Source organism: Lissotriton vulgaris, chromosome 3_1, assembly GCF_964263255.1.
Source record: "Lissotriton vulgaris chromosome 3_1, aLisVul1.2, whole genome shotgun sequence".
In the NCBI taxonomy this organism is placed as follows: Eukaryota; Metazoa; Chordata; class Amphibia; order Caudata; family Salamandridae; genus Lissotriton; species Lissotriton vulgaris.
Window position 1 is genome coordinate 44,924,812 of NC_141689.1, and position 23,657 is coordinate 44,948,468.

The 23,657-nt window shown below is 47.9% G+C and overlaps 1 protein-coding gene across 1 annotated transcript in view; it reads right to left on the reverse strand.

Moving 5' to 3' along the window:
* Positions 1-524: 524 nt before the first annotated feature.
* The window catches only part of GGT6 (gamma-glutamyltransferase 6), a 126,957-nt gene continuing 103,824 nt past the window's right edge, over positions 525-23,657 (reverse strand). The window contains exon 4 of the mRNA XM_086960044.1: positions 525-2,809. Within this exon, the coding sequence (XP_086816170.1) occupies positions 1,512-2,809 (1,298 nt within the window). The 3' untranslated portion in view covers positions 525-1,511. The remainder of the gene's footprint in view (positions 2,810-23,657) is intronic.

The window sequence follows — 23,657 nt, forward strand, 5'->3', positions numbered from 1 at the left end:
GGCCGTCGGCTTAGGCTTTGCCGAGGCGGGCACCCAGATGGTCGTGTTCGTAATGACGGCGACGCCACACACACACACGGTGCCACCGGAATAGATCCACCGGTCTCAGGGAGCAACTCGTTCAGGCAACCCGATGCATCCCATCTTCGTCGCCAGTTGTCAAGTCCTAGCTAATAATAATGACGCGGATTCGAATATTCTTTTAGGTGGTTTATTCCTGCGTCCATTCCCCTAAGGCCCCTACTCTAATCTGCCTCTATCCTTTTCACGACCCCTCCTTTTCCTGTCCCTCCCACGTCTCCACCCTCAACTGCTAGAGTGCTAACGTGCACCATTATACTATCACAAAACCCTGCTCCGATCACATTCTCGGCTCTATAAACTGGTCTCTGCTGGATCGCCCTGATCTGTGCTACGCACCCTGTGGTTGAAGTGCTCCAGTGGCAATAAAATGCTACTTGTAAATATTCTGGTACTTCCCAAACACCTAAAAAAAAAAAATGATATAAATTCCCATTGGGTCCACCTTTCCAGATCACATTTTATTGAAACAGCGGTGCTGTACCCTATACCTATGCAGCCGCTGCTGGCAAGCAAATTCATTGGAAGTCCTTGTGCCTCCACCAGTGATGCAGGGAGTCGTTATTGTCCTATGGGCCGGTGGTGGATCCGAGTGGCCCCTGTTCTTATCTGGACCCTCAGGGCAAAAGCTCTGATTTCAGGACCCCCCAAATTCATTTTTCTCCTCCTCCTTTCCAACTGTTAACCAACAGAAAGTGCTTAGAAACAATGATAGCGCTTTTTCAAACAGCAGGGCGGCCTAAGCGGCAGCGTTCTCCTACTACACGTCCAGCTCAAGTGAACCATGTCCTGCTCACATGTCCATGGGCTGCCAAGGCTCACACAGGAGGGCAGACAGAGGGGAAGATCTGCTCACTGGGGAAGGATCTGAGTGGCACATCCACCTTTCTTAGAGCGTCCAATCAGATTGTGGAGAGAAGATGGAGTGAGAGAGAGAGATGATGAAGAGAGAGAGAGAGAAGATGGACAGAGAGACAGAGAGGAAAGAGAGAGAAAGAGCTGGAGAGAGAGGAGAAAGAGATAGAGGGAGGGGGAGAGTAGAGAGAGAGCAAGAGAGAAGAGAGAGAAGACACAACAGTAAACTTCCCAACACTGTAGTACAGGTAATCTTGAGAACAGTAAACGTTATTCCATATGTCCAATGGTTGCTTTGAACTGTTCTGGAGCTGCATTAACTTTCCTTTCAGGGCATTAACCCTTTTACTGGACGGAGGAGCCACAAACTGTATCGATTGTGAGCTGGGCTTCCAAGTCAGCATCAAGAAGCACCAACCCTCGTCTCCTTTTAAAAGCCATACTCCTTGTGTATGTTGACCACATTTGTACATTTTCTTCTGCTTGGAACATATGATGTTCAGCTTCAGGACTTGGATGCATTGGCTCAGGAGCTCAGAATCCCTTTGATGTGCTGTGTGGGCCCTACGTGCTCTTTAGATCCCATCAAAGTGGCAGCAAGCGGTCGGGGACCCGAAGGCACGCACGTGCTCCGCATGGGACTCGACCAGCAGAACGGGCGTGGTTACATCTGTCCTATTTAACACTGTGACCTCTGGTACCTTGTCAAACCGGCTCATGGAAACCTCTGACAAGTTGGAGAAGCCGGAGACGAAGGAATGGACTACCCTGTCCACCCCAATGTCAACGTCCAGAAGAGGTCCACTTGTCACCTCTGCCAGGAGTTTCTCAAAGTAGATGTGCTTTATGATACTTTGAGCAACAGCAATGGGGACAGAGCTCCCTCCCGTTGCTCCCACTCCGAGGACATCATCCTCGTCATTAGGTTTGACCACCACCGGACACGCCCAGAAGAGGGTGTGCGAGATCGAGCGGAAGTCACTAAGCAGGATCCCAGTCGACGAAGAAATAAACCTGGAACCAAAGGAGCTGTTGAGTGAAACGGAGATTAGAAGAACGTTGCCATGACTATCCGCTGTAGCGATATGGGCGCCTACATCAGCAAACCTCAAACTCGCTACGTCCTTTGCGGTTACTGGCTGCCCTGAAGAGTTGGAAGTCCTACCACGCAGAATGTCTCCAAGGCCAAGGGCATAACCATACTTTGAAGAGTTTACTAAGTGCAGATAAGTGTCAACTGTGCTTTGCTCACCATCAACGCTCGTCACAGCGAGCTTCCTTCTGTTCACTTGCTTTAAAATATCACCAATGATATTTCCAGATGCCGGGGGTGGAGCTGAGTAGAGGTGAAACCCATCCAACTCTAAGGACAAGGCATTTACAAACTCCACGGTGGACGCCTTCATGGCGTCTGTGAACAACAATCTTTCAGAAGGAGAAAGGCCTGTTGAGGAAAGGTCTTCAGACAGATGCTGCACTACAGCCTCAGGCAGCACTCCTCCTTTTATCATGGTTGTTGATGACTTTAGAATTTCAGCAAGCTTTGGGTTAGCCGAAACAGCGCCTTCTTCCTTCAAGCTGCCATTCGTGTAGCAGAACCACTCGCGGAGGCTGGAGGACTTCACCTGGTCTTCATTCTCTCTTAGAGCTGTTGCAAGGACGCCATCGATCCGGAAGCCTTCTTCTGCCATCTGGATGGGCATGTCGAGGAGCTTGGCCCACTCCAGGACACCGTACTGCTGGTGAATTATCCACAGGCCCTGCAACACCATGGGGATTCCGAAGCGCCTGGACGATGCCCCCGTAGGCATGGCATTCAGCGCCCTCGCGTGACCAGAGGTGGCGTTGTAGTAAATGGCTGAAAGGACTCCACCTGCAAACAAAGAAGAAAACAATGATCAAAGAGCTGTTCAAAGGGATATCCGCCTGCTCACAACCCACGTTTTGTTACTGCTGAAAGTAGGACATTTGCTCCAGGAGGACTATTCCTGTGTTTGGATCACATTTCCAGCTTTCCGAGGATTAACAATGAATCATAGGTAGATTCCTGAAAATCAGGGATTCACAGGAGTATTCAAATGTTTACATTTTACACATGCACAATGCCCACCAGGTGGAAAGGTTTGCACTAAGATATTTGCCACAATGGTCTGAAACTTCATTGTCTGAAGAACAACCTCGTGTTCCAGATAAATTACTTTTAAGCAAATGATTGATCCCTTTTGTACTGAACAGTTTTCAGCACAGAGGAGCCGCTGCTGTCCAAGCACCTCGGGCACCTTATCCCTTCCTAAATACCTGGCCGACAAGAGTTGCACAAGTCTTCCAAGTAAACATTTCCTCGTTTATCTAGGAGTCAGTTCCACAGTTTTTAAGAGGGGGGTGGTCGCCCTACGGACCAGAAGTCCACGCTGGATACCTGTGACCCTTCCTGCTGTAAATCAGTATACATCTTTGCGCTCTGAGCAGCCATTTGCAAACTACACTGAATTAAAAACACGTCTTGCTGCCTCCAGGCAAGCCGTGTTCCTCTATCAACAATGAATCCATTTTACTATTAATTATGGATTATCTTATAGTGCTCGAAGATTGCAGAGGGGCTGCTGCATTGTTCCTGCTGAAGTGATTAATCTGTCAGTCAAATTGTGTGCAGACTCCTCACCAGTTTCTCATTTTGTGATGTGACCAATGTACTAATAGGTTGCGTCGCAAAACCGCCAGTCTCAAGGCGTCGTAGAACGACCTGCCTAATGAATATTAATTAAGTGAGCCACTATTTGCAATCTCTTCTAATTGGCCATAAACACAGGGATACTGGCCTGCAAGGAAGAGCAGGCCACCATCATTGTGTTTGCATTCCAAAATGGAAAACATTTTAAAAGCAGCCTGGGTAGCTTAACCACGGCAGCAATTACACCGCGGTGCGGCGGTTTAGCGGAGTGGGCGGGCCGTGTCGGCCAACAGACGTTTGCAGCACTATGGAGGTAGGCTGACAAACGTAGCGAACTGGTGCTGCAAAAAAAAGTGTTTTGCCTATGTGAAAATATCGGGAGAGCAGACAGTTGTCTCCTGGGCACAGCCTGCTCCTCCAGAGGAGACGCCGTACAGCTGGGACAGTTTCCGGTGTGTGGTCCTGTTCCCACCTCCTTTGAGGAGTGTTCTTTTTCAGTGTTTGCCACCGATACACCTCCCTGGAACTCACAATAGGAAGGGTCGCCCTTTTCTGGTCCTGTCCTTATTGCAGATTGGAATGAGTCGCAAAACCTTTTTGGGATTCAGAAAGGCTGATCCACATCCCTACAGGGGTCTAGTAAATACTAAAATGCGAGTTTGTGGTTTTAACACATGCATTTTGCAAATTGGAGGATTTGCGCCTGCAAAACACTTTAGCACATCTGGCCTCGAGCGGACAGACAGCCACCCGAGTCTTAACACTACAGAACTTCATTTCTGTCCTGTAGTTTCCTGTAGACATTGCTCATCTCCACTATTTTACTAACACATTCTTGGCTGATCAGATTTGAGCATTTAACTTTCTTTTCAATGTCTAAGTTAATCCCACGACAAACCTAATCAGACACAAACAATATACAGACTGCACCGATATTAAGTTTGAAATTTAATAAGTGCCTTTCCACAACAAAGGACCAGAACAAGCAGAGAAGGAGATGCAAGTTAAACTTCAGTAGATCCCGCCTACCGCATCCACCAGTCCTGGTCCTCCTTCACAGGGATATCCCTCAGACTGAGAACCACAACCAAAAACTCCTGGGTCTACAAGAACAGAGCAGTGATGCTGGGATGGGTGAACTTTGCTCCATCTCAGCTAGGTCACCTTTCGAGCATCACTTCTTTTTTCTTGTTGACCCAGGAGATTTTTGTTGCGGTTCACACCAGTACATTCGGGTAGTCAACTCCAGCTGGTCTTTAAACCTCCTCTGGCCCGCCTTTTAATATTCCTCAGACTACCATCAAGGGTAACAAAATTTGGGTTCTGAGTCGACGCCGGAACAGAACCGGTTCACTCAGTGAGTGCTGTTGTGAGCTCGCAGGTTTTGTAACTGGAGAGTGTCCAAGGTTACCAGTGAATATTACACTGCTTCGTCTCGCGTGGGGTCTCCGAACCTCCTGTCACGACAACGACCGCGCGTGAGATCACTTCTGACCGAACTCACCAGGAACTAGCAAGCGTTTGAGCTTCTCAGAGGCTCTGTCCATGCTACACCGATGACCTGTGTGTAAAATATTTTACTACCGCCTTTAAGCCGTCCTTTCATTCTGAACGTCTAGGTGAGGACATACAGTATTTTCAGGTCGCAAAGACAGTTGTGCGTCGCTGCCTGATGACGTAAGGCCTATTGTTGATAAAGTAAAGTTGCACCTGAACCTTTACGAAACAGCTCTGCTCTCTCTGTCAGTTCATACTCTAGTTGCATTTCTGAAATCTACACTAGTTACAAGTGAATTTGCAGCTTTGGCTACTCGTCGTTGGGATATTTGCCCTGAAATGAGGGATATTTTCCCTGAAATGAGAGACATTTTACCAACTCTCCTTCTCACCACCATCTCCTGCCTCCCTGAGTTAACCCTCCAGCTAAACCCCTTACTACTTGGCAGAACCAATCTATGCATGAATAATTCTAAAACTGCACAAAATAAAATAAAACTAATTTTATTATATTTTAACAACATTGCTACATTAATTTTTAAATGCAAAAACATTATTTTAGTAGTTTACAGTTAAATAAAAATATTTACTATTTTCTTTGTTTTTAACTTTAAATTACATTTGTTGATTTTTTTTTAACTATTTTAACCCCTTCAGTGTGCCGGCCAGCCAGGAGCTGTCCGACGCACCAGTGCTCATGTACAGACGGCTCCTGGCCATCCACACACATGGCACAGGAAATCCCTCCGGTGCGGGCACCAGAGGGATTTCTTTTTCACCCCAACAGCCTCAAGAGCTGAGGTAGGGCTTCCCCAGCTCCCGAGACGGTCTCCTTGGCTTCTGTGCAATGACGATCAGCACGCACGTCGTGCTGACATCATTGAACAGAAACCAAAAATGAAATGAGCCGGTAGGTTCATTTCAGTTTCACTTCCTACATGCTCAACAATGCAAGCCTTACAGGAGGTAAGGACTAATCCTGGGCACTCTGATAGGCACCACAGTGCCTAGTAATGATCAATAAAGTTTCTGAATTGATGATATGCATGAAATTTTGAGATTTATTTCAACAAATCTTTTTCATAGTGGTAGTTAGCTTTGACAGTTCAATATATCCATCATCATATTGCAGTCATATGATTAATAGTATTAAGTATCAAAGTTTATGTAGAACTGTACAGTCAAATAATCCCGATGCATTTCGTGCAAAGGTGCACTTCTTCAGGGGGAATCTAGAAAGTAAAAGAAAACATCTGTAGGGGGCTAGCACAGGAGTCCTGAATACACAACATATACTCATGTGAGGTTAGGCAAAGGGTATTAAATAAACCAATGGTGGGTGAAAACGCGATATAACAGTGAGGTGTCCCAAATTATCTGTGAAGTAAATGACGATAATAGAGGTTAAAAAGTGGAGGGGTGATTGTAAAAGTCAAGGATATGCGGTAGAGAGATAGAGAACACCACGGAATCCTAACCCGAGGTGAAACGTGATGGTTTAAACAAAACGGCAGTACTTTAGTGAATAGCAGATAGCCTACGGTCGAGGGGGGCGTGAAGGAAAGACGTGCAAACTTACCGATTATCCGAAATTGAGATGCATTCTATCCGGTGTGAACAAAAAGAAACTCCGAAAAGATGTCCGTGAACCCGGAAGACGCGAGCATGCGCATAAGGGTGCACTTTGTACACAAGAAACATAGAGAGTGAAAAAGGACTAAACTACAAGGAAGGTGGAATACGAGAGTGAAATAAACGTAACGATGTGTTACAGAAGCGAAATGTGATCAGGAATAGGGTGAATAATCTGGGGAGAGTTCGCCGGAAAAAAAGAGTGTGCATGGAAGAACATAAAAATTAGATGTGAGAGACGTAAAACATGAAAAAACTGTCATTTATAATAGAAATAGAAGAAGTCAGGTGGCAGAAGAAAGTAGAAGTACACAGAAGAAAGTGAAAACGCACATAGAGGAGTAAAAATCTATGGGGAAAAAAAAGAGAGAATCAAAGAGTAGATGAATGTGGTTTTGAGCCACAATGCAATTCAGAAAATAAAAATACAAGCAAGGTAAAATGTAGTAACAATATTAACATTATGAAATCAAAGACATATATTAACCAATATGAGTGAACGAGGGCGTCAAGGGAGATCAATCAAATCAGCAGTTCATGGTACAATAGAATCGTGGTATAGTGCTGGAAGAATTCTAGAGGTAACAACTGTATTCCAGTCTGTCATTTAATCCCTTAGGGTGCATGGCCAGAAGGCGGTGTATCCAGTATAGTTCACGACGCAACAAGTTTTTGTTGTTGTCGATGTGTGGTTGTTTATCTACTACTTCCAGGATGAGGAAGCGAATTTGGCTGGGATTGTGACCATGTTGAATGAAATGAGCTGCTACGCAGGACTTGAGGTTTTTAGTGCGTATGTTGCTGCGGTGCTCCGTCAGTCTTACCTTAATTTTGCGTTCAGTCTTGCCCACATATGGGAGGCCACACGGGCATTTTAGCATGTATATAACGTTCATTGAGTCGCAGGTAGCATTAACTCTAAGGCCAATAGGCGTCCCTTGAGTGGGGTGTGACACACAATTTCCTGGAATGATGCTGCTGCAATGGCCACAGTTGTGGCATGGTATGGTGCCTTTGTAGATAATTTGTTCTTTGGTAGAAGGTTGTTTCAGCATGGACGCAAGGTTTTTAGAACGTTGGTGTGCGAAAATGGGTGGTTTGTCAAATATTTTATTGAAATCCGTTTCAAGTTGTAGCATTTGCCAGTGCTTGCGAATAGATTGTTTGATTTTGCTTGATTGTGTCGAATATTTGGAGACAAATACAACACGGGTATCTGAGTCTGTTGGCTTTTCTCTAGGTTTCAGTAGTTCTTGTCTGAGTTTACTCGAAACTCTGTTTTTAGCTGATTCGGTAAGTTCATCTGGGTAACCCCGTTGTTTGAATTTGGTGATAATTGTAGCACTGTTTTGAGCATAGTTTTCTGGTGTGGATGCAATTCTTTTGGCCCGCAAAAGCTGCGAGTACGGCAAGTGTCTTTTCAAGCTTGGTTGATGGAAACTCCGGTAATGTAGGTAGTTGTTCCGATCTGTAGTTTTAGTGTGTATTGAAGTGACAAATTGGTTGTTGGATAGTAGAATCTGTACATCAAGGAAAGATATGGATTTGGAATCAAAACTGTATGTAAATTGGATGCGGTCGTCCACATGATTCAGTTCACTGATAGCTTGTTTGAGTTGATTCTCATTTCCTTTCCAAACTAGGAAAATGTCATCGATGTAACGATAGTATGCATGTATGTACGGTTGCCACATCTGGTGATTCAATATGTGTTGGATCTCGAATGAGTGCATGAATAGATTTGCATATGCAGGAGCTGCACAATTGCCCATGGCAACTCCTGATAATTGTTGGTAGAATTGACCGGTAGAAGCTTTGAAGTAGCTGTGGTGTAACGTATATTGCATCAGTTCCATGATGAAAACTTGTAGATCTGTAGATTTTTGACTTTGTACCAGGGCGGTTTCTAGTGCTTCCAGTCCCAAATTGTGAGGTATAGATGTATATAGAGAGTTTACATCGATGGTACATAAGATTACAGATTGGTTGGGTGGAATGTTGATATTTTGAAGCTTGATCAGGAAATCTGTGGTGTCCTGTATGTAAGTGGACATGCTTGTCACAGATTTTTGCAGATGTTTGTCAATGTACTTGCCGGTAGGTTCGTGGATGGAGTCACATGTACTCACTATGGGTCTGAAGGGTGGCTTAGTAGCGTGCTTGTGGATTTTGGGTACTAGGTAGATGTATGGTATTTGGGGATGTTCTTTGATCAGAAATCTTTTATCTTTTTCTGTGATAGTTCGAGATGAGACAGCTTTATTGACAACAGTAATCAGGACCTGTTTGAATTCGTGAGTAGGATCAGAGTTCAAAGGCATGTACAATTCAGGATTGTTCAAATGCTTGTCTAGGTTTTGGTTGTAGTAGCAGGTGTCTAAGGCTACTAGTGCTCCTCCTTTGTCTGCTTTGCAAATGTTTACGTTGCAATTAGAAGAAAGTTGTCGTAGTGCATGGAATTCATTAGTTGATAAATTTGAACGATGTTTTGGAAAGGTTTTGAAAATGGTATGTAGGTCTTGTTGAACTGCTATTTCAAACGTGTCTAGAACTTTGTGACTTGTGGGCGGGATGAAAGAGCTCTTCGGTCTTAGTCCCATGAGTGTGCCTGATTCTTGAGTAGTTTGTGGGGGACACACGTTGGAAAAAAAATGTCTTAAACGCAAAGTTCTCATGAACTTGTAAAAGGAGATGGTAGTCTCAAGTTCGTTGGTGTGGTACGTTGGTACGAAATTCATACCTTTCTGAAGTACTTGTTGTTGAATGGTAGTTAACGGAGTTTGCGAGATATTTATTAATACATTCTGTGACTCCTGGTGGATTTCGCCGGTGGTGGTAAGTCGGTGGGTCCTGCGGGACCTCCTGGGTCTGCGGTTGGCGCTCGGCCTGCTTCTAAAAAAGAAGGTGTTGAGTCTGTTGAATTCCTGGGGTCACTAGGTGTGCCTGAAGTTGACGGTTGGTCTGTTCTTGGGCGGTCAGGTGCGTTTGGCCTTGGTCTTGGTTGGCCTCTGGTGGGTCCTGTTCTTGAAGTATCGTCGGATGATGAAGTGTCTCCGTCAGTTGATCTGTTGGTTTGCGCACGGTTTTGTCGCCTAGAGGCGTAGATTTCGGCCCAGTTGTAGACTTCTCCCAGTTTGTAGTCAACTGTATCTCGTTTGAACTTTCTTATTTTCCTCTCGTTTATTTCTTTTATGTATTTATCCAATTGATTATTAATGTCTTCCAAAGTTGTGGCAAGTTCTTCAGAGGTGAGTTTTGTGCTCAAATCGTGTTTTAATTGTTTTACTACGTTGTCAAGTTCTTCCAATAGTTTAGATAGTTCTTCAACTATGAGCAGTATTAAGTCTAAGGAGCATTTGTTAAGGATCCCGTACCACTTCTCTGTAAATCGGGGATTGTTTTTACACAAGGTTGATTTTCAAGGAATTCGCAAGCCTCTGGGGAATGCGTTGAACCCGGTGGTATCGGATTAAGGTTGAGGCGTGCAGTCTTTGGTTGATTTCCCTTTTGGCAGTGTATAGGAGTTGTCGAATATTGGTTTGTACAGATCCAGTACTGGAGGATATGTATTCTGGCTCCTGTATTAGTGCGAATATGCGGTCGGTGTCATCGGTATTAAATTCAAAGGTGTCTGCTTTATTTGTAGTTATTCCAGCAATGTCAGAATAAGACATGGTGAGTGGGTGCACGAGCGGTTTGGACCAGGAGGAAATACATAAAGAGTAGAGGAACCGCTGCACTCCAAGGTGAATTGGATTAGGCCAGGTACGGTAGGTATTCAGTTAAATAGGTGCGCAGGATGTCACCTTCTAGGTCCACCCCAACAGCCTCAGGAGCTGAGGTAGGGCTTCCCCAGCTCCCGAGACGGTCTCCTTGGCTTCTGTGCAATGACGATCAGCACGCACGTCGTGCTGACATCATTGAACAGAAACCAAAAATGAAATTAGCCGGTAGGTTCATTTCAGTTTCACTTCCTACATGCTCAGAGGGCTATCTCAGCCCCATGAGCACATATAAAGACAGGAGAGGGTATCATTGGAAAGGAAAGCAGCTCCCCTTTCCAATGGTACTGCTCCCTAGTGGATCCTTGCTTAATAATAGCCGCAGGAGGGCAAAGCCCAAGCAGAGATCCACTGACTAGACACCAGGGAGGGGGAAGTGTGGCCCCTTGGGCAAGGGCCTTTCCACCCCCAAAATGAATTGGATAAATAATTCAGTCTTTCTGCACCCCTGGGGGACAGAAAGCCCACTAGAAACCAGGGATTTCTTTTTAATTTGATTTAGGGGTGGGGGCTGCACAAGATGGGCATACAACCATGCCCCCAACCCTGCAGCGAAATTACAGTATTTCGGTCCCCCGCCCTACCCTGGGGAGCATAGAGCCCACTAGAAGCCAGGGATTATTTTAAATGTCATAACCCTAACCCTCCCCCCAGCAAAATGGCAGTCTTTCCGCCCCCCAGGGGGGTAGAAAGCCCACTAGAAGCCATGGATTTCTTGCTATGGGGCTGCCCAAGATGGGCATGCCAATACCCCCCATCCACCAGCAAGCAAGGAAAATTCCAGTTTTTCTGACCCCTGGGGGGCAAATGGGGGCAGTAGTCCCCAATCTTTCCCCTGGGGGGGCAGAAAGTCCTTATAAGCTAGAGATTTGTTTTTATTTGATTTAGGGGTGGGGTCTTCCCAAGATGGGCATGCCAATGCCCCCACCCCCCCCAAAAATGCCACAGTCTTTCTACCTCCCCCTTGCTCCCTGGAGACAGATGGGGCCAATAGCCCCTGATCTGCCGCCCGGAGGGGCATAAAGCCCACTAGGCACAAGGGATTGTTTTTTTTTTATTCGTAGAGGTGGGTGCTACCCAAAATGGGCATGTAAATGCCCCCAGCCCCCAAAATAAAATTGCCACAGACTTCTGCCTCCCCAGAAGGCAGATGGGGGCGCTAGTCCCTGATATGCCCCCTGGGGGTAGAAAGCCAACTATGCACCAGGTATTTTTTTTTTTTATAAGTGGGGGTGGGGGCTGCATAGGATGGTAATGCAAAAGAAGGCTTCCTACCCCCCAGCAGGCAAATTAGGGCAATAGCCCCTAATCTGCCTCCAGCAGGGAGGGGGGCAGAAAGCCCACTACGCACCAGGGATATCTTAATGAGCATGTCAGGAAGAAGCCCCTTAAGCAAGGGTTGCTCCCGCTTTTTAAGTCACACATGTTGGCCAAGTACCCGCGACAGTCAAGGGCCCAAACCGTATTATGTAGACATCCAAATTATCTATCACAAAACAGCCTGGTTATGCAAGGGGAAGCACCTGAGTTTTAGGCCCTGGGCTCGGCGGCCATCTAGGAAAACCTACCAAACCCACACATTTTTTAACACTAGACACTTTGGGGAGTCCAGGGAGGTATGGCTTGCATGGATCCCCAAACATTTTCTCACCCAAAATCCCCTGCAAACCTTACATTTAGCTCAAACAAAATCACATTTTCCTCCCTTTTCAGTGTGGGGAAGTTTGGGGATCACCAGGCCGCCACAAATTTCCTACCACCCGGCATTTCCGCCGGTCTACTAATAAAAATGGTACCTCACTTGTGTGGGTAGGCATAGTTGCCGCAACAGTAAATGGCCCAAAACGTATTGTGGAGACATCAAAATTACCTATCACAAAACGACCTGGTTTTGCGAGGTGGGAAAACTAGATTTTTGGCCCCAGGCTCAGCAGCCATCTAGTCAAGTCAAGTCAAGTAGATTTATATAGCGGGCTACATACCCAGAGGGTCTCAAGGCGCTTGAGGAAGGGTGGGGAATTACTTGTCAAATATCCAAGTTTTAAGTTGCTTTCTGAATGCTAGGTGGTTCTGAGTGAGACGAAGGTGAGTGGGGAGTGAGTTCCAGGTTTTAGCTGCCAGGTAGGAGAAGGATCTACCTCCCATGGTGGTTTTATTGATGCGAGGTACGATAGCAAGGGCTTGGTTGGAGGATCGTAGCTGGCGGGGGGGGGGGTGTAGAAGGAAAGTCGTGTGTTGAGGCAATCGGGTCCAAGTTCGTAAAGTGCTTTGTGTGCGTGGGTTAGGAGGCGGAAAGTAATCCTCTTATTGACGGGGAGCCAGTGGAGTTTTTTCAGGTGACTGGAGATGTGGTCTTTACGCGGGATGTCTAGTATGAGTCTGGCTGATGCGATCTGGATGCTTTGGAGTTTTTTCTGGAGTTTTGCGGTGGTACCGGCGTATAGGGTGTTTCGGTAGTCCAGGCGGCTTGTAACCAGTGCATGGGTGACCGTTTTTCTGGTTTCAGTGGGGATCCAGCGAAATGTTTTTTTGAGCATGCGAAGAATGTTGAAGCAAGATGATGAGACGGCGCTGACCTGTTTGGACATCGAGAGTGAGGAGTCTAGGATGACGCCCAGGTTCCGTGTGTGATCCGTCGGGATGGGTGCTTTTCCAAGGGCCTCTGGCCACCAGGAGTCATCCCAGGCGGGGGGAGGTTCCTAAGATAAGGACTTCTGTTTTGTCTGAGTTAAGTTTCAGACGGCTATGCTTCATCCATTCGGCTACTTCTTTCATTCCTTCATGTAGGTTGGTTTTGGCGGTGTTAGGGTCTTTGGTGAGTGAGAGGATCAGTTGGGTGTCATCAGCGTAGGAGATGATGTTGAGGTTGTGTTGGCGTGCGATGGCTGCGAGGGGGCTCATGTATACGTTGAAGAGGGTGGGGCTGAGTGAGGATCCTTGTGGTACGCCGCAGATGACTTCAGTGGCCTCTGACTTGAATGGTGGGAGGCGGACTCTCTGGGTTCTTCCGGTGAGGAACAAGGTGATCCATTCCAGTGCTTTTCCTTGGATTCCGATGTTTCTGAGGCGCTGTAGAAGGGTGCTATGGCAGACTGTGTCGAAGGCTGCGGAGAGGTCGAGGAGGATGAGGGCGACTGTGTCTCCATTGTCCTGTAGAGTTCGAATGTCATCTGTTGCTGCGATGAGGGCGGTCTCCGTGCTGTGTTTGGCTCGGAAGCCGGACTGTGAGGGGTCGAGGGATTGGTTGGTTTCGAGGAAGGCGGCGAGCTGGTTGTTGACAGCTTTCTCGATGACTTTGGCTGGGAATGGAAGGAGCGAGATGGGGCGGTAGTTTTTGAGTTTGGTGGGGTCAGCTGTGGGTTTTTTCAGAAGGGCGCTAAGTTCGGCGTGTTTCCAGCTTTCTGGGAAGGTGGCGGAGTTGAGGGAGCAGTTGATGACGTCTCGGAGGTGTGGTGCTATGATGGAATCAGCTTTGTTGAAGATGTGGTGAGGGCATGGGTCTGTGGGGGATCCTGAGTGGATGGAGTTCATCAGGCGGATGGTGTCTTCAGTGGAGATTGGGTTCCAGTCATTAAGGGTGTTCAAGGGGGGTGAAGGTCCTGCAGAGGGTTGGGTGGGTTGGTCTCCGGATTGGTTGTCGAAGCTGTTGTGGATGTCTGCGATTTTGTTGTGGAAGAACGAAGCTAGGGAGTTGCAGAGGGCTTGAGAGGGGGTGATGTCGTTGGAGTTGGCTGAGGGGTTGGTAAACTCTTTGACGATGTTGAATAATTCCTTGCTGTTGTGGGCGTTGTTATCTAGTCGGTCTTTGAATGCGGATTTCTTTGCAGTCCGGATCAGTTGGTGGTGTATGCGGGTGGCGTTTTTGAAGGCGTCCTTGGTGCTGGTGTTTGGGTCTTTTTTCCAGGCCTTCTCGAGGGAGCGACAGAGTTTCTTCGATTTCTTAAGATCATCGTTGAACCAGGAGGCGTTTTTGCTGCCTAGTTTGGTTTGACGTTTTTTCAACGTTGCTAGGATGTCGGCGCTGTTGGATAGCCATTGGGTGAGGTTAATGGCTGCTTGGTCGGGGTTTGAGGAGTGGACAAGGGAGTTTTGAAGCAGCGATGAGGAGATCTGGTCGATGGTGATTTTGTTCCAGTTTCTTCGTAGAGTAGGTTGAGGATGGTTGTGAGTTGTGGTCTTATTGTAGGTAAAGTGAACGCAGCTGTGGTCCGTCCAATGTAGAGTTGTGGTGTGACTGAAGGAGACATGTTTGCTGGAGGTGAAGATAGGGTCGAGTGTGTGACCTGCGATGTGGGTGGGGGTATTAACAAGTTGTTTGAGTCCGAGGTTGGCGAGATTGTCCAGAAGGGAGAAACCTACCAAACCCACACATTTCTGAAAACTAGACACCCTGGGGAGTCTAGCGAGGTATGACTTGCATGGATCCCCCAACATTTTCCCACCCAGAATTGCCTGTAAACTTAAAATTTATATTAACAAAATCACTTTTTGCACACATTTTTGTGTTGGGTCACCGTGCCAGCACAAATGTCCTACCACCCAGCGTTCCCATCGTTCTCCTGAGTAAAATGATACCTCACTTTCGTGGGTAGGCCAAGGGCCTGTGACTGGGAGCTACCAAAAACATAGGGATTAAGGGTATAGCAGTGCGAATTCTAAGCGCTACATTTTTTTGAAAATATGTTTTTAGCTGATTCTGCATTGGACAGCCACACAAGTGAGGTATCATTTTACTAGGGAGACCAAAGGGTTCACTGGGTGGTAGGACATTTGTGGTTAGGCGCTAGGCCTATACCCACCCAAGTGAGGTACCATTTTTATTGGGAGATTTAGGGGAACACAGAATCACAGACCAACTGTTATTACCTATTGACTTTCTTTACATTTATGCCTTCTAAATGTAAGACAATGTGTAAAAAAGATGTGACTTTGAAAAATGTCCTATAATACACATGCTAGAATGGGTACTCACAATTTCAGCGATGTGGAAAGAACTACTGCTTCTAAACTCTACATTTTGTTCAGAGTTCAGAAATACATAGGTGTTCTTGATACCTATTTTTCACTCTTTATATGTTGCCAAATGAATTGCTACATACCCAGTACACTATGAAAATCCATTGCAAAATGCAGCTCAGTTATTGGCTCTGGGTTCGTTGGGTTCTTTGTGAACCTACAAGTCCTATCTATCCCCACAACCAGCAGGGGCTACCAGATGCAACGGTATATTGCTTAAAAAAAATCTGTGATACTTAGAAGAAGTTACAGGTGAAAACGTTGGCACAAATGGCTGTTTTTTTAAACTAATTTTCAAGATTTCTTATTTTCAACTGTTAGTTTCTATAACAAAATCTTGAAGGATCTACACAAATGACCCCTTGCTGAATTAAGAATTAGGTCTACTCTCCAGGAATGTATACCTTTCCAGGATCCATTATTGCTTTCACACCCATTTCTACCACTAACTGAAAGGAGGTTGAAAGTACAAAAAGTAGTAAACATAGGCTGTGTCCCAGTAAAATGCCAAAATTGTGTAAAACATTTTGGTTTTCTGACAAAAGTCTGCCTGTCCCTGAAAGCTGGGAAGATGGTGATTTCAGCACCATAAAACCTTTGTTGATACCATTTGCAGGGGAAAAAACAGACACTTTCTTCTGTAGCACTTTGTCCCCATTTTTCAAAAAAACATTTAGCTGTATTTTGGTTAATTTCTTGGTCTCCTCCAGGGGAATCCATAAACCCTGGGTACCTTTATATCCCCCATTATGTTGGAAGAAGAGGACGCAACCTTGGCGTGGATACCTTATGTGGACAACAAGTTACAGAGGCCTAAGCACGAACTACCCCAAATAGCCAAAAAAGGCTTCGCATCGGGGAGGCCTAGCAGCTTAAGGGTTAAGAAATGTAATTTACATTTATATATTTTTTCCTATAGGGCTTAGATGTAAGCCCTGCTTCCATTTTTTGTACAGAAAGGTGTTGAAATACAAGTGCTTGGCCATAAGTGGAGACCGATTTACTTTTAGTTTCTTTTTTTTTGTGGCAGTAACTCACATTCTTAAATTTGGCCCCACACACAGAAGGAGGTGAAATAAAAGTCTGCACATTTGAGTAACTGCACACTCTGGTTTTCTGATTAAGCTCAAGGATTAAAGTTGCTGAAAAGTGTAGGAGTAATGTTACACACGTAAATTACTCACAAGTGTAACATACCTTTGTGAATAGCTCTGCATGTGCATGTGTGCCTGTCTAAGTGTGTCCATGTGTGTGGGGGCTTGAGTGTGTGTTTTCTGTATGTTTCGGTAGAGCATGCATGCATTAGGTGGAGCATGTGTGTGTGTGTGTGTGTGTGTGTGTGTGTGTGTGTGTGTGTGTGTGTGTGTGTGTGTGTGTGTGTGTGTGTGTGTGAATGGGTGCTGCAGCATGCATGGGTGCCTGCCCGAGTGTGTGTATGTGTGATGGGGCCCGAGTATGTGTGTATGTTTCGGTGAAGCGTGTTTGTGTGTATTGTAGCATGCAGTGTAGTTTGCTAGGCCTGCCAACAGAGGGCATAGTGATCGGGACTGAAGGGCAGAGGAGGTGGGGAGGAGCCAGCATCACTTCTCCATAATCATGCCCCATCAGAAAAAGGCACATTGGGACCAAAAGGAAACATTAGGTATGTGCTTGCAGTCTTGCACACATGCCTATTATCATGAATCTGACCAGGTACTGACGTATGTGAGGAGGTTCATGAGCAAGAAACCCAACACACGAAGAAGTCAATGCAGAATTATTTGGCATCAAATGTAAAGGAAAATAGAAGTGAGCGTGGTTACACTTCACATTTTAATCTGTTGTGACGAAGAAGTGATACAGTTGTTTCACCATTGTGCTCTAGTGTGTGCCCTATGATAAATAATCTCATCACAAACCTTATTGTGGTGAAAGCAGTGCTTTAAATGGGAAAAAATAAGTACAGGTACTCATTAAAATGAGCAGGAGGTGTAGTGAGGGGGTGGGGCTAGGGGCGGGGCTAAAGGCAAGACATGATGATACTCCATGACTTCTATATTAGTTGCAGCACACACCAAAACACATGAAAAATGTGTTAATATAAACAAAGCAAGTTAACTCATTACACAAAATGAAAGAGAAATGCAATAATAGGTTCATATTTCCTTTTTTGCAATAGATGCACCTTCTTAATGCCATGCTGTTAATTGCTGTTTGGCACAAAACCATATGTTTTTCAGCGCATGAGTAGGAAGAAACTGAAAATACCCCCACGTCGCACCAAAGCTCTTATGCACCAAGCAAATGAAGCAAATCATCATGACCCTCCCCAGAAGATCTCTTGTCTCTGCCATCGATCTATCCATTCGTCCTGCCATCCTACCATTTACCGCTGATGTCCACCATTTAACCTATACATTCTGTCGTCTATTCTGTCTTTCATCCATCATTCAGTTTTTCACCATTCCGTCTGTCCACCCTTCATATACAACCCTATCCATCCAACTCAAAACGTATCCATTCATCCTTTCACTCGTTCATCAATCCTTTCGCTCATCTGTCCATCAACGCTTTCACTCCTTTATTCCATCCGCCCTTTCATTCCATCCACCCTTTCACTCAATCCCTCCTTTCACTCATCCATCCTTGTTAGACCTGGCACCTTGGCGTGAGTCTCCCTTCCACTTTTTGCTGATGTGCCTCCGATGTTTGCTGGTTTTCCGATACTCAGGGCACTGCGCCACGGCTGATCCGTGCCGCAGTGCAAGTGCTCCCTACTGTAAAAGTGTACATGCGATTGGTATCCATGATTGGTTCTTTGGATTTACTGTTAGTCCCTAGTAAAGGGCACGTGAGAGTGCCGGGGTTTGTAGATGCCAATACTGCTGGTGGGCCTGCAGCGCTGGTTGCGCCACCCACCGAAGCAGCCGTAAAGATGTGTCTGGGAACTGCGACCGCAGAACCCGCGTGCGGTCTCGTACTGTCACGCTAGCTGGGCAAGTGTCCCCACTTGCCAGCACCGACCCTTCCCTTGACTACATATTAGTCACCCCTATGGTAGGCCTGCGGGCAGGGTGCGTTGTAGGTGCAAGGTAGGACAAGCCCTGAGATGCGTGGCCTGTCCTAATAGTGACTTACAACCAAGACCGTATTTCACTATTGAAGGCTACCTGCTCCATTAGGCCAGACTGAGCTGCGAGGATTATTACACCCTATAATCCCCGCAGGCTCAAGGAGCATGGTAGCGAGTCATGTTTAGTATGCCTGAACTCAGGATGATAAAATATTTCTTGTAGTCAAGTTTATTTTAGTATCCTGGGTTTGCAAATGCTACTTTTAGAAAGTTAGCATTTGCTTGCTTAACCATTTCAGCCCGCCTCTGCTGGTATGTGTATCTGACTGTCTGGGATGTGTGAGTGACAGGGCTGGAGGGATGACAGGTGGTGAATGCGCAGATTACACCTTAGTGGGGGGTAGGAGTGCCTCTTGACTCGAACTGTCACTGTGCTCGGCCACCACAATGCTGGCTCCACCCTCCTGGGGAGCGGCGGATGACTCTGCCGGCACCTGGCCCAGGAAGGGCGAAGCCCCCATCAACAAGGTACTCTGGCCACCCCTGTCCGGACAATGCTGGCTCCACCTCCTGTGGGGCGTCTGATGCGCCTGCCCCTCACACTGAAAGCAGAAGCCGGAGTACACCCGCCGGGGTACTCCAGAACTGAGAGTGGCTATGCAAAGGCCCCCCTGGCCTGCGAGAACAAAAGAATTGGCCTATAAAAGAAGGAGCCCGGCTCCTTGAGAATTAGATCCGGTTTGGGCCACAGAAGGACTCTGCCCGACGAGAAGGACTGTGAGAGACAAGGAAGGGTGCTGACTCTTGCCGGTGTCTGGTGCCTTGCTGCTGAAGGAGAGACAGGAGAAAAGACTACGAGAAGACTTTTGCTTTACTTTGTGCCAAACTCTGCTGAAGAGATCTCCAAGGGCTTGCAACTGAACTTGCCCCCTGACCAGCGTCCCAGGACCAGTGGACGCTAACCCCCTTGGAAGAAAGCGACTGCGGGTGCTGACCATCGCCGCAGTATCGACAGAGGAGTCTCCTCTAGGGCGTCAACGTCCTCCCGACCACCGTGACCGGGGCCCAAAGCAACAGCGAGAGCAAAGTAAGGACCAGCCGCCGCTGGCCCGAACACCGTGACCGCAACTGCACCGGGAGCCCGGGAGCAAAGCAAAGGAGGACCCGTCCGGTCCAAGCTCTCGAGGTGACTGCATAACGAGCAGCCACTCACCGCAAAGACGGACAGTTGCCCTGTGAGAATCCGCAAGGTCGGTAGCCTGCCCGACAGCCCAGCTGTGAGCCCACAGCTGCACCGGCACTTGGCTGGGTACGTCCTGCACTTGGGGACCGTACTGCCACTTGCCACCGCCGCACAGCCGCCGCCTCCAGGGACGGAGCGGACGACGAGGAGAGGACCCTGCCACCACAGAACACCGCTGCCCCGGATGACCAGTGACCTGCTCGGCTGAAGAGCCGCAACGATCAGCGACCCCGGGAAGGCAACGCGACGTGGGACAGATCCCCTGGAAGCCGCCGGCTCCACAAGAACTTTGGTTAACACCGGCCTACGGGCCTCAAGAGAACTGCATAAGAACTGTGGTAACCTGAACTAAGTAACCTTGCAACCGTTATCATAAAGTACGTTGACTGTATTCACAAGCCTGCTTAAAATCTATATAAAGATATATATTTTTACAGAATACAGTCTGGTCTCGTTGTGTGGTGGGTTGGTGGTAAAGGTGTACTATTGCAAGTGTTTAACCCTATGTGCCCCAAAGATTAGCCTACGACTGCTTAAGCCACACTACCTAGAGGGTAAGCAGAGGTTGTCTGGAAGGTAACCCTCAGCCCTGACGAGGAAGAGAGAGTCCCTGCTTGTCGCTAGTGTTGCACTGCGCCAACTAGAGCCTCCCCCTTCCTACATTGGACGCAGCGGTGAGGATTTCGAATTTACACTTGCGATATCTATACCTGAGCTTCTGACCACTACACAAGGATTACGGTCCAGTTACTTAGCCACAGACTTTGCTTTTTGAATTTTGCCGAAAGAAGATTCCGAGTGCGAAAACCATGCCGGGAACAAAGAGCCTGGATGGAGCGGAGTCCACGACCTCTGAGGTGTTGGAGGTGGAGTGGGACGCCGCAAAGCTGGACAAATACTCAAAGATGGAGCTGAAGTTTTTCTGTAGGAAACTCAAGGTTCCACACGCTGGCTGCAAAAACAAGCCGGAGCTCTACAAGGCCCTGAAAGCCTGGGTGGAGTCCAGAAAGACCCTGGAAGAGCAAGACGTCCTCGCCGAGCAGAATGCGACGGAGGAGCAGAATGCGCTTGGGGATCTGATCGATCTCGAGAGGCAAGACAGCGAGCACAGCTTTGGTAAAGGCCTGTCGCCAGAGGAGCTGGCGGACAGGAAGGAAACCCGGAATCACGAAAGAAAGTTGGCAGAATTGAAAATCCAGCTGGAGCTTGAAACCAAAAGAATGGCGCTGGAAGAGCGAAAGCACCAGATGGATTATGAAGTGAAAATGAGGGAGATAAGTCTCAAGGAGAGAGACTTGGATCGTCCTCCCTCTGGTGGCAGCACATCGCCAGTGCAGGTAGAGTCAAGAGTGCACATCCCGAAGGACGTAGTTAAGGAGTTCTTTAAGGGGGATGACATAGGACAGTGGTTTAGGGCATACGAGGTAGCCATGTCCTCCCACCGGGTCCCTGACAAGGATTGGGGAGCGGGGTTGTGGGGAAGGTTCCTTAGCGAAGGGAGAGATACCTTGCTAGATTTGCCCGTTGAGAATCAGAGATCCTATGCCCACATGAAAGAAGCTTTATTGAACAGGTACGGGCTTACCCCTGAAATGTATAGTCAGAAGTTTAGGGGATGTACTAAGCGGCCTGGGAATACGTATGTGGAGTATGTGACTTACTTTTGCAGAGCGCTGGATGGTTGGGTGAAAGGTAACAAAGTTAATGATTTTCAAGGTCTCTTTGATTTAATTGCATGGGAGCACTTGTCTAATCACTGTTTTCCTGAGTTACGCCAACACCTGATCGATAGCAAGCTGTCCAACCCGAGGAAGCTTGCTGAGGAGGCGGACCGCTGGCTCAGCACCAGGGTCCACAAGGGTCCCGTGGGAGATTCCGCCAAGAGTGGGCAGGGTCCCCAGCAGAAGAGTGGGGGGGACAAGGGGAGAAAACAGAAAGGGTTCCAAAAAGGCCCCCAAAGTAGTTCCCAAGGGAATCCGCAGCAGGGTTCTCAGCCTCCCCCACCCCCGAAGCAGAATGGGGCCCCGACAGGTAAACCTGTTCCAAAGGGGCCCTTCAATTGTTTCAAATGTGGCGAGCCTGGGCACATATCCAGTGACCCCAAGTGTCGCCTATTTGGAAAACCCGCACCCACTGGTGCTCCGCCCCGACAAGTGACTAGCGTTCACCTGGGAGAAGAAATGATGGTCCCGGGGGGTGGAGATCCCGTTCACATGACCCTGGTCTCGTTAGGAGACAGCGAGATGATCCCTACGAACTACCTGCCCTCTAACACTAAAAAATATGGGCAGGTGGTGATCATCAATGGTAAGGAAGCCGAGGCTCTTAGAGATACAGGAGCCAGTGTGACTGCAGTGAGGCAGCACCTGGTGTCTCAGGAGCAGGTTGTACCCCATGCCTACTGTAGGGTTATCAACGCTGATAATTCTGAGAGTCAGTGTCCGATGGCTCAAGTTCCCTTCGAGTGGGGGGGGGTCTCTGGTACTCTGCAGGTCTGTGTGAGAAAAACCATGCCTGTTGACTGTTTGCTAGGGAACGACTTGGAGCACTCCCCTTGGGAGAAGGTGGAGAAGACGACTCACCTGCGGATGGTGGGTCTGCCTGACTGGGCGTGCGTGACCACCCGGTCGATGGCAGCCAGTAGGGGTGATCGAGAGGTCCTGGGGCCTGAAGGAGAGGCCCAGGAACCGGCCTTAGGGAAGAGGCGCAGGGGGCGCGGGAAACCGGCCCCTGAAGTTCCTACGGTCCAGGAGGAGGCAGACCTTGAGGGGGATGCCCTGGAGCCTACAGGGGAACAGATCGCCGAACTGGGGGACCTGCCTGAGCTGACCCATTGGCAGCAAGAAGGAGGACCCTCCAGGGAGGAATTCTGCAGGGAGCAGAAAGAATGCCCTTCTCTCGTGGGTATGCGGCAGCAGGCTGCAGACCAGGCCAATGGTGTTCAGGCCAAAACACATTACGTGTACTGGGAGAACGACCTCCTGTATTCGGAGCCTAAGGCTGCTGAACCTGGGTCAGCCCGTGTGCTGGTGGTACCCCAGAAGTTCAGAGCCTTCCTACTGGGTCTGGCTCATGATGTGCCTTTAGCAGGACATTTGGGGATGGACAAGACCTATGACAGGCTTGTCACCCACTTTTACTGGCCCCAAATGCATAAGAGCTCAGATGCTTATTGCAGAACCTGTCCAACTTGCCAGGCAAGTGGGAAGACGGGAGGGAAGAACAAGGCTCCCCTCCAACCCTTCCCTGTGGTCGGTACGCCATTCCAGCGAGTGGGTATTGACATCGTTGGGCCTCTGGACCCCAAGACAGCCATGGGCAACAGGTTCATCCTGGTCTTGGTGGACCATGCCACCCGGTACCCTGAAGCCATCCCTCTGAGGACAGTGACGGCTCCCGTGGTGGGGCGTGCACTGATGGGAATTTTCTCACGAGTAGGATTCCCTCTAGAGGTGGTGAGCGACAGGGGGACCAATTTCATATCGAAGTATATGAAGTCCCTTTGGCAAGAGTGTGGCGTAACGTATAAGTTCACCACGCCTTACCATCCCCAAGGTAACGGGTTGGTTGAGAGATTCAACCGAACCCTGAAAGGCATGATCATGGGCCTGGAAGGTCCGATGAGGCGTAAGTGGGACGTCCTCTTGCCATGCCTGCTTTTTGCATATCGCGAGGTACCACAGAAGTCCCTAGGGTTCAGCCCCTTTGAACTGCTGTACGGCCACCCCGTGAGAGGACCACTGAGTTTGGTAAAGGAAGGCTGGGAGCAATCTCCCAGGAAACCTCCCCAGAATGTATATAGCTACATGCTGGCCTTCAGAAACCAAA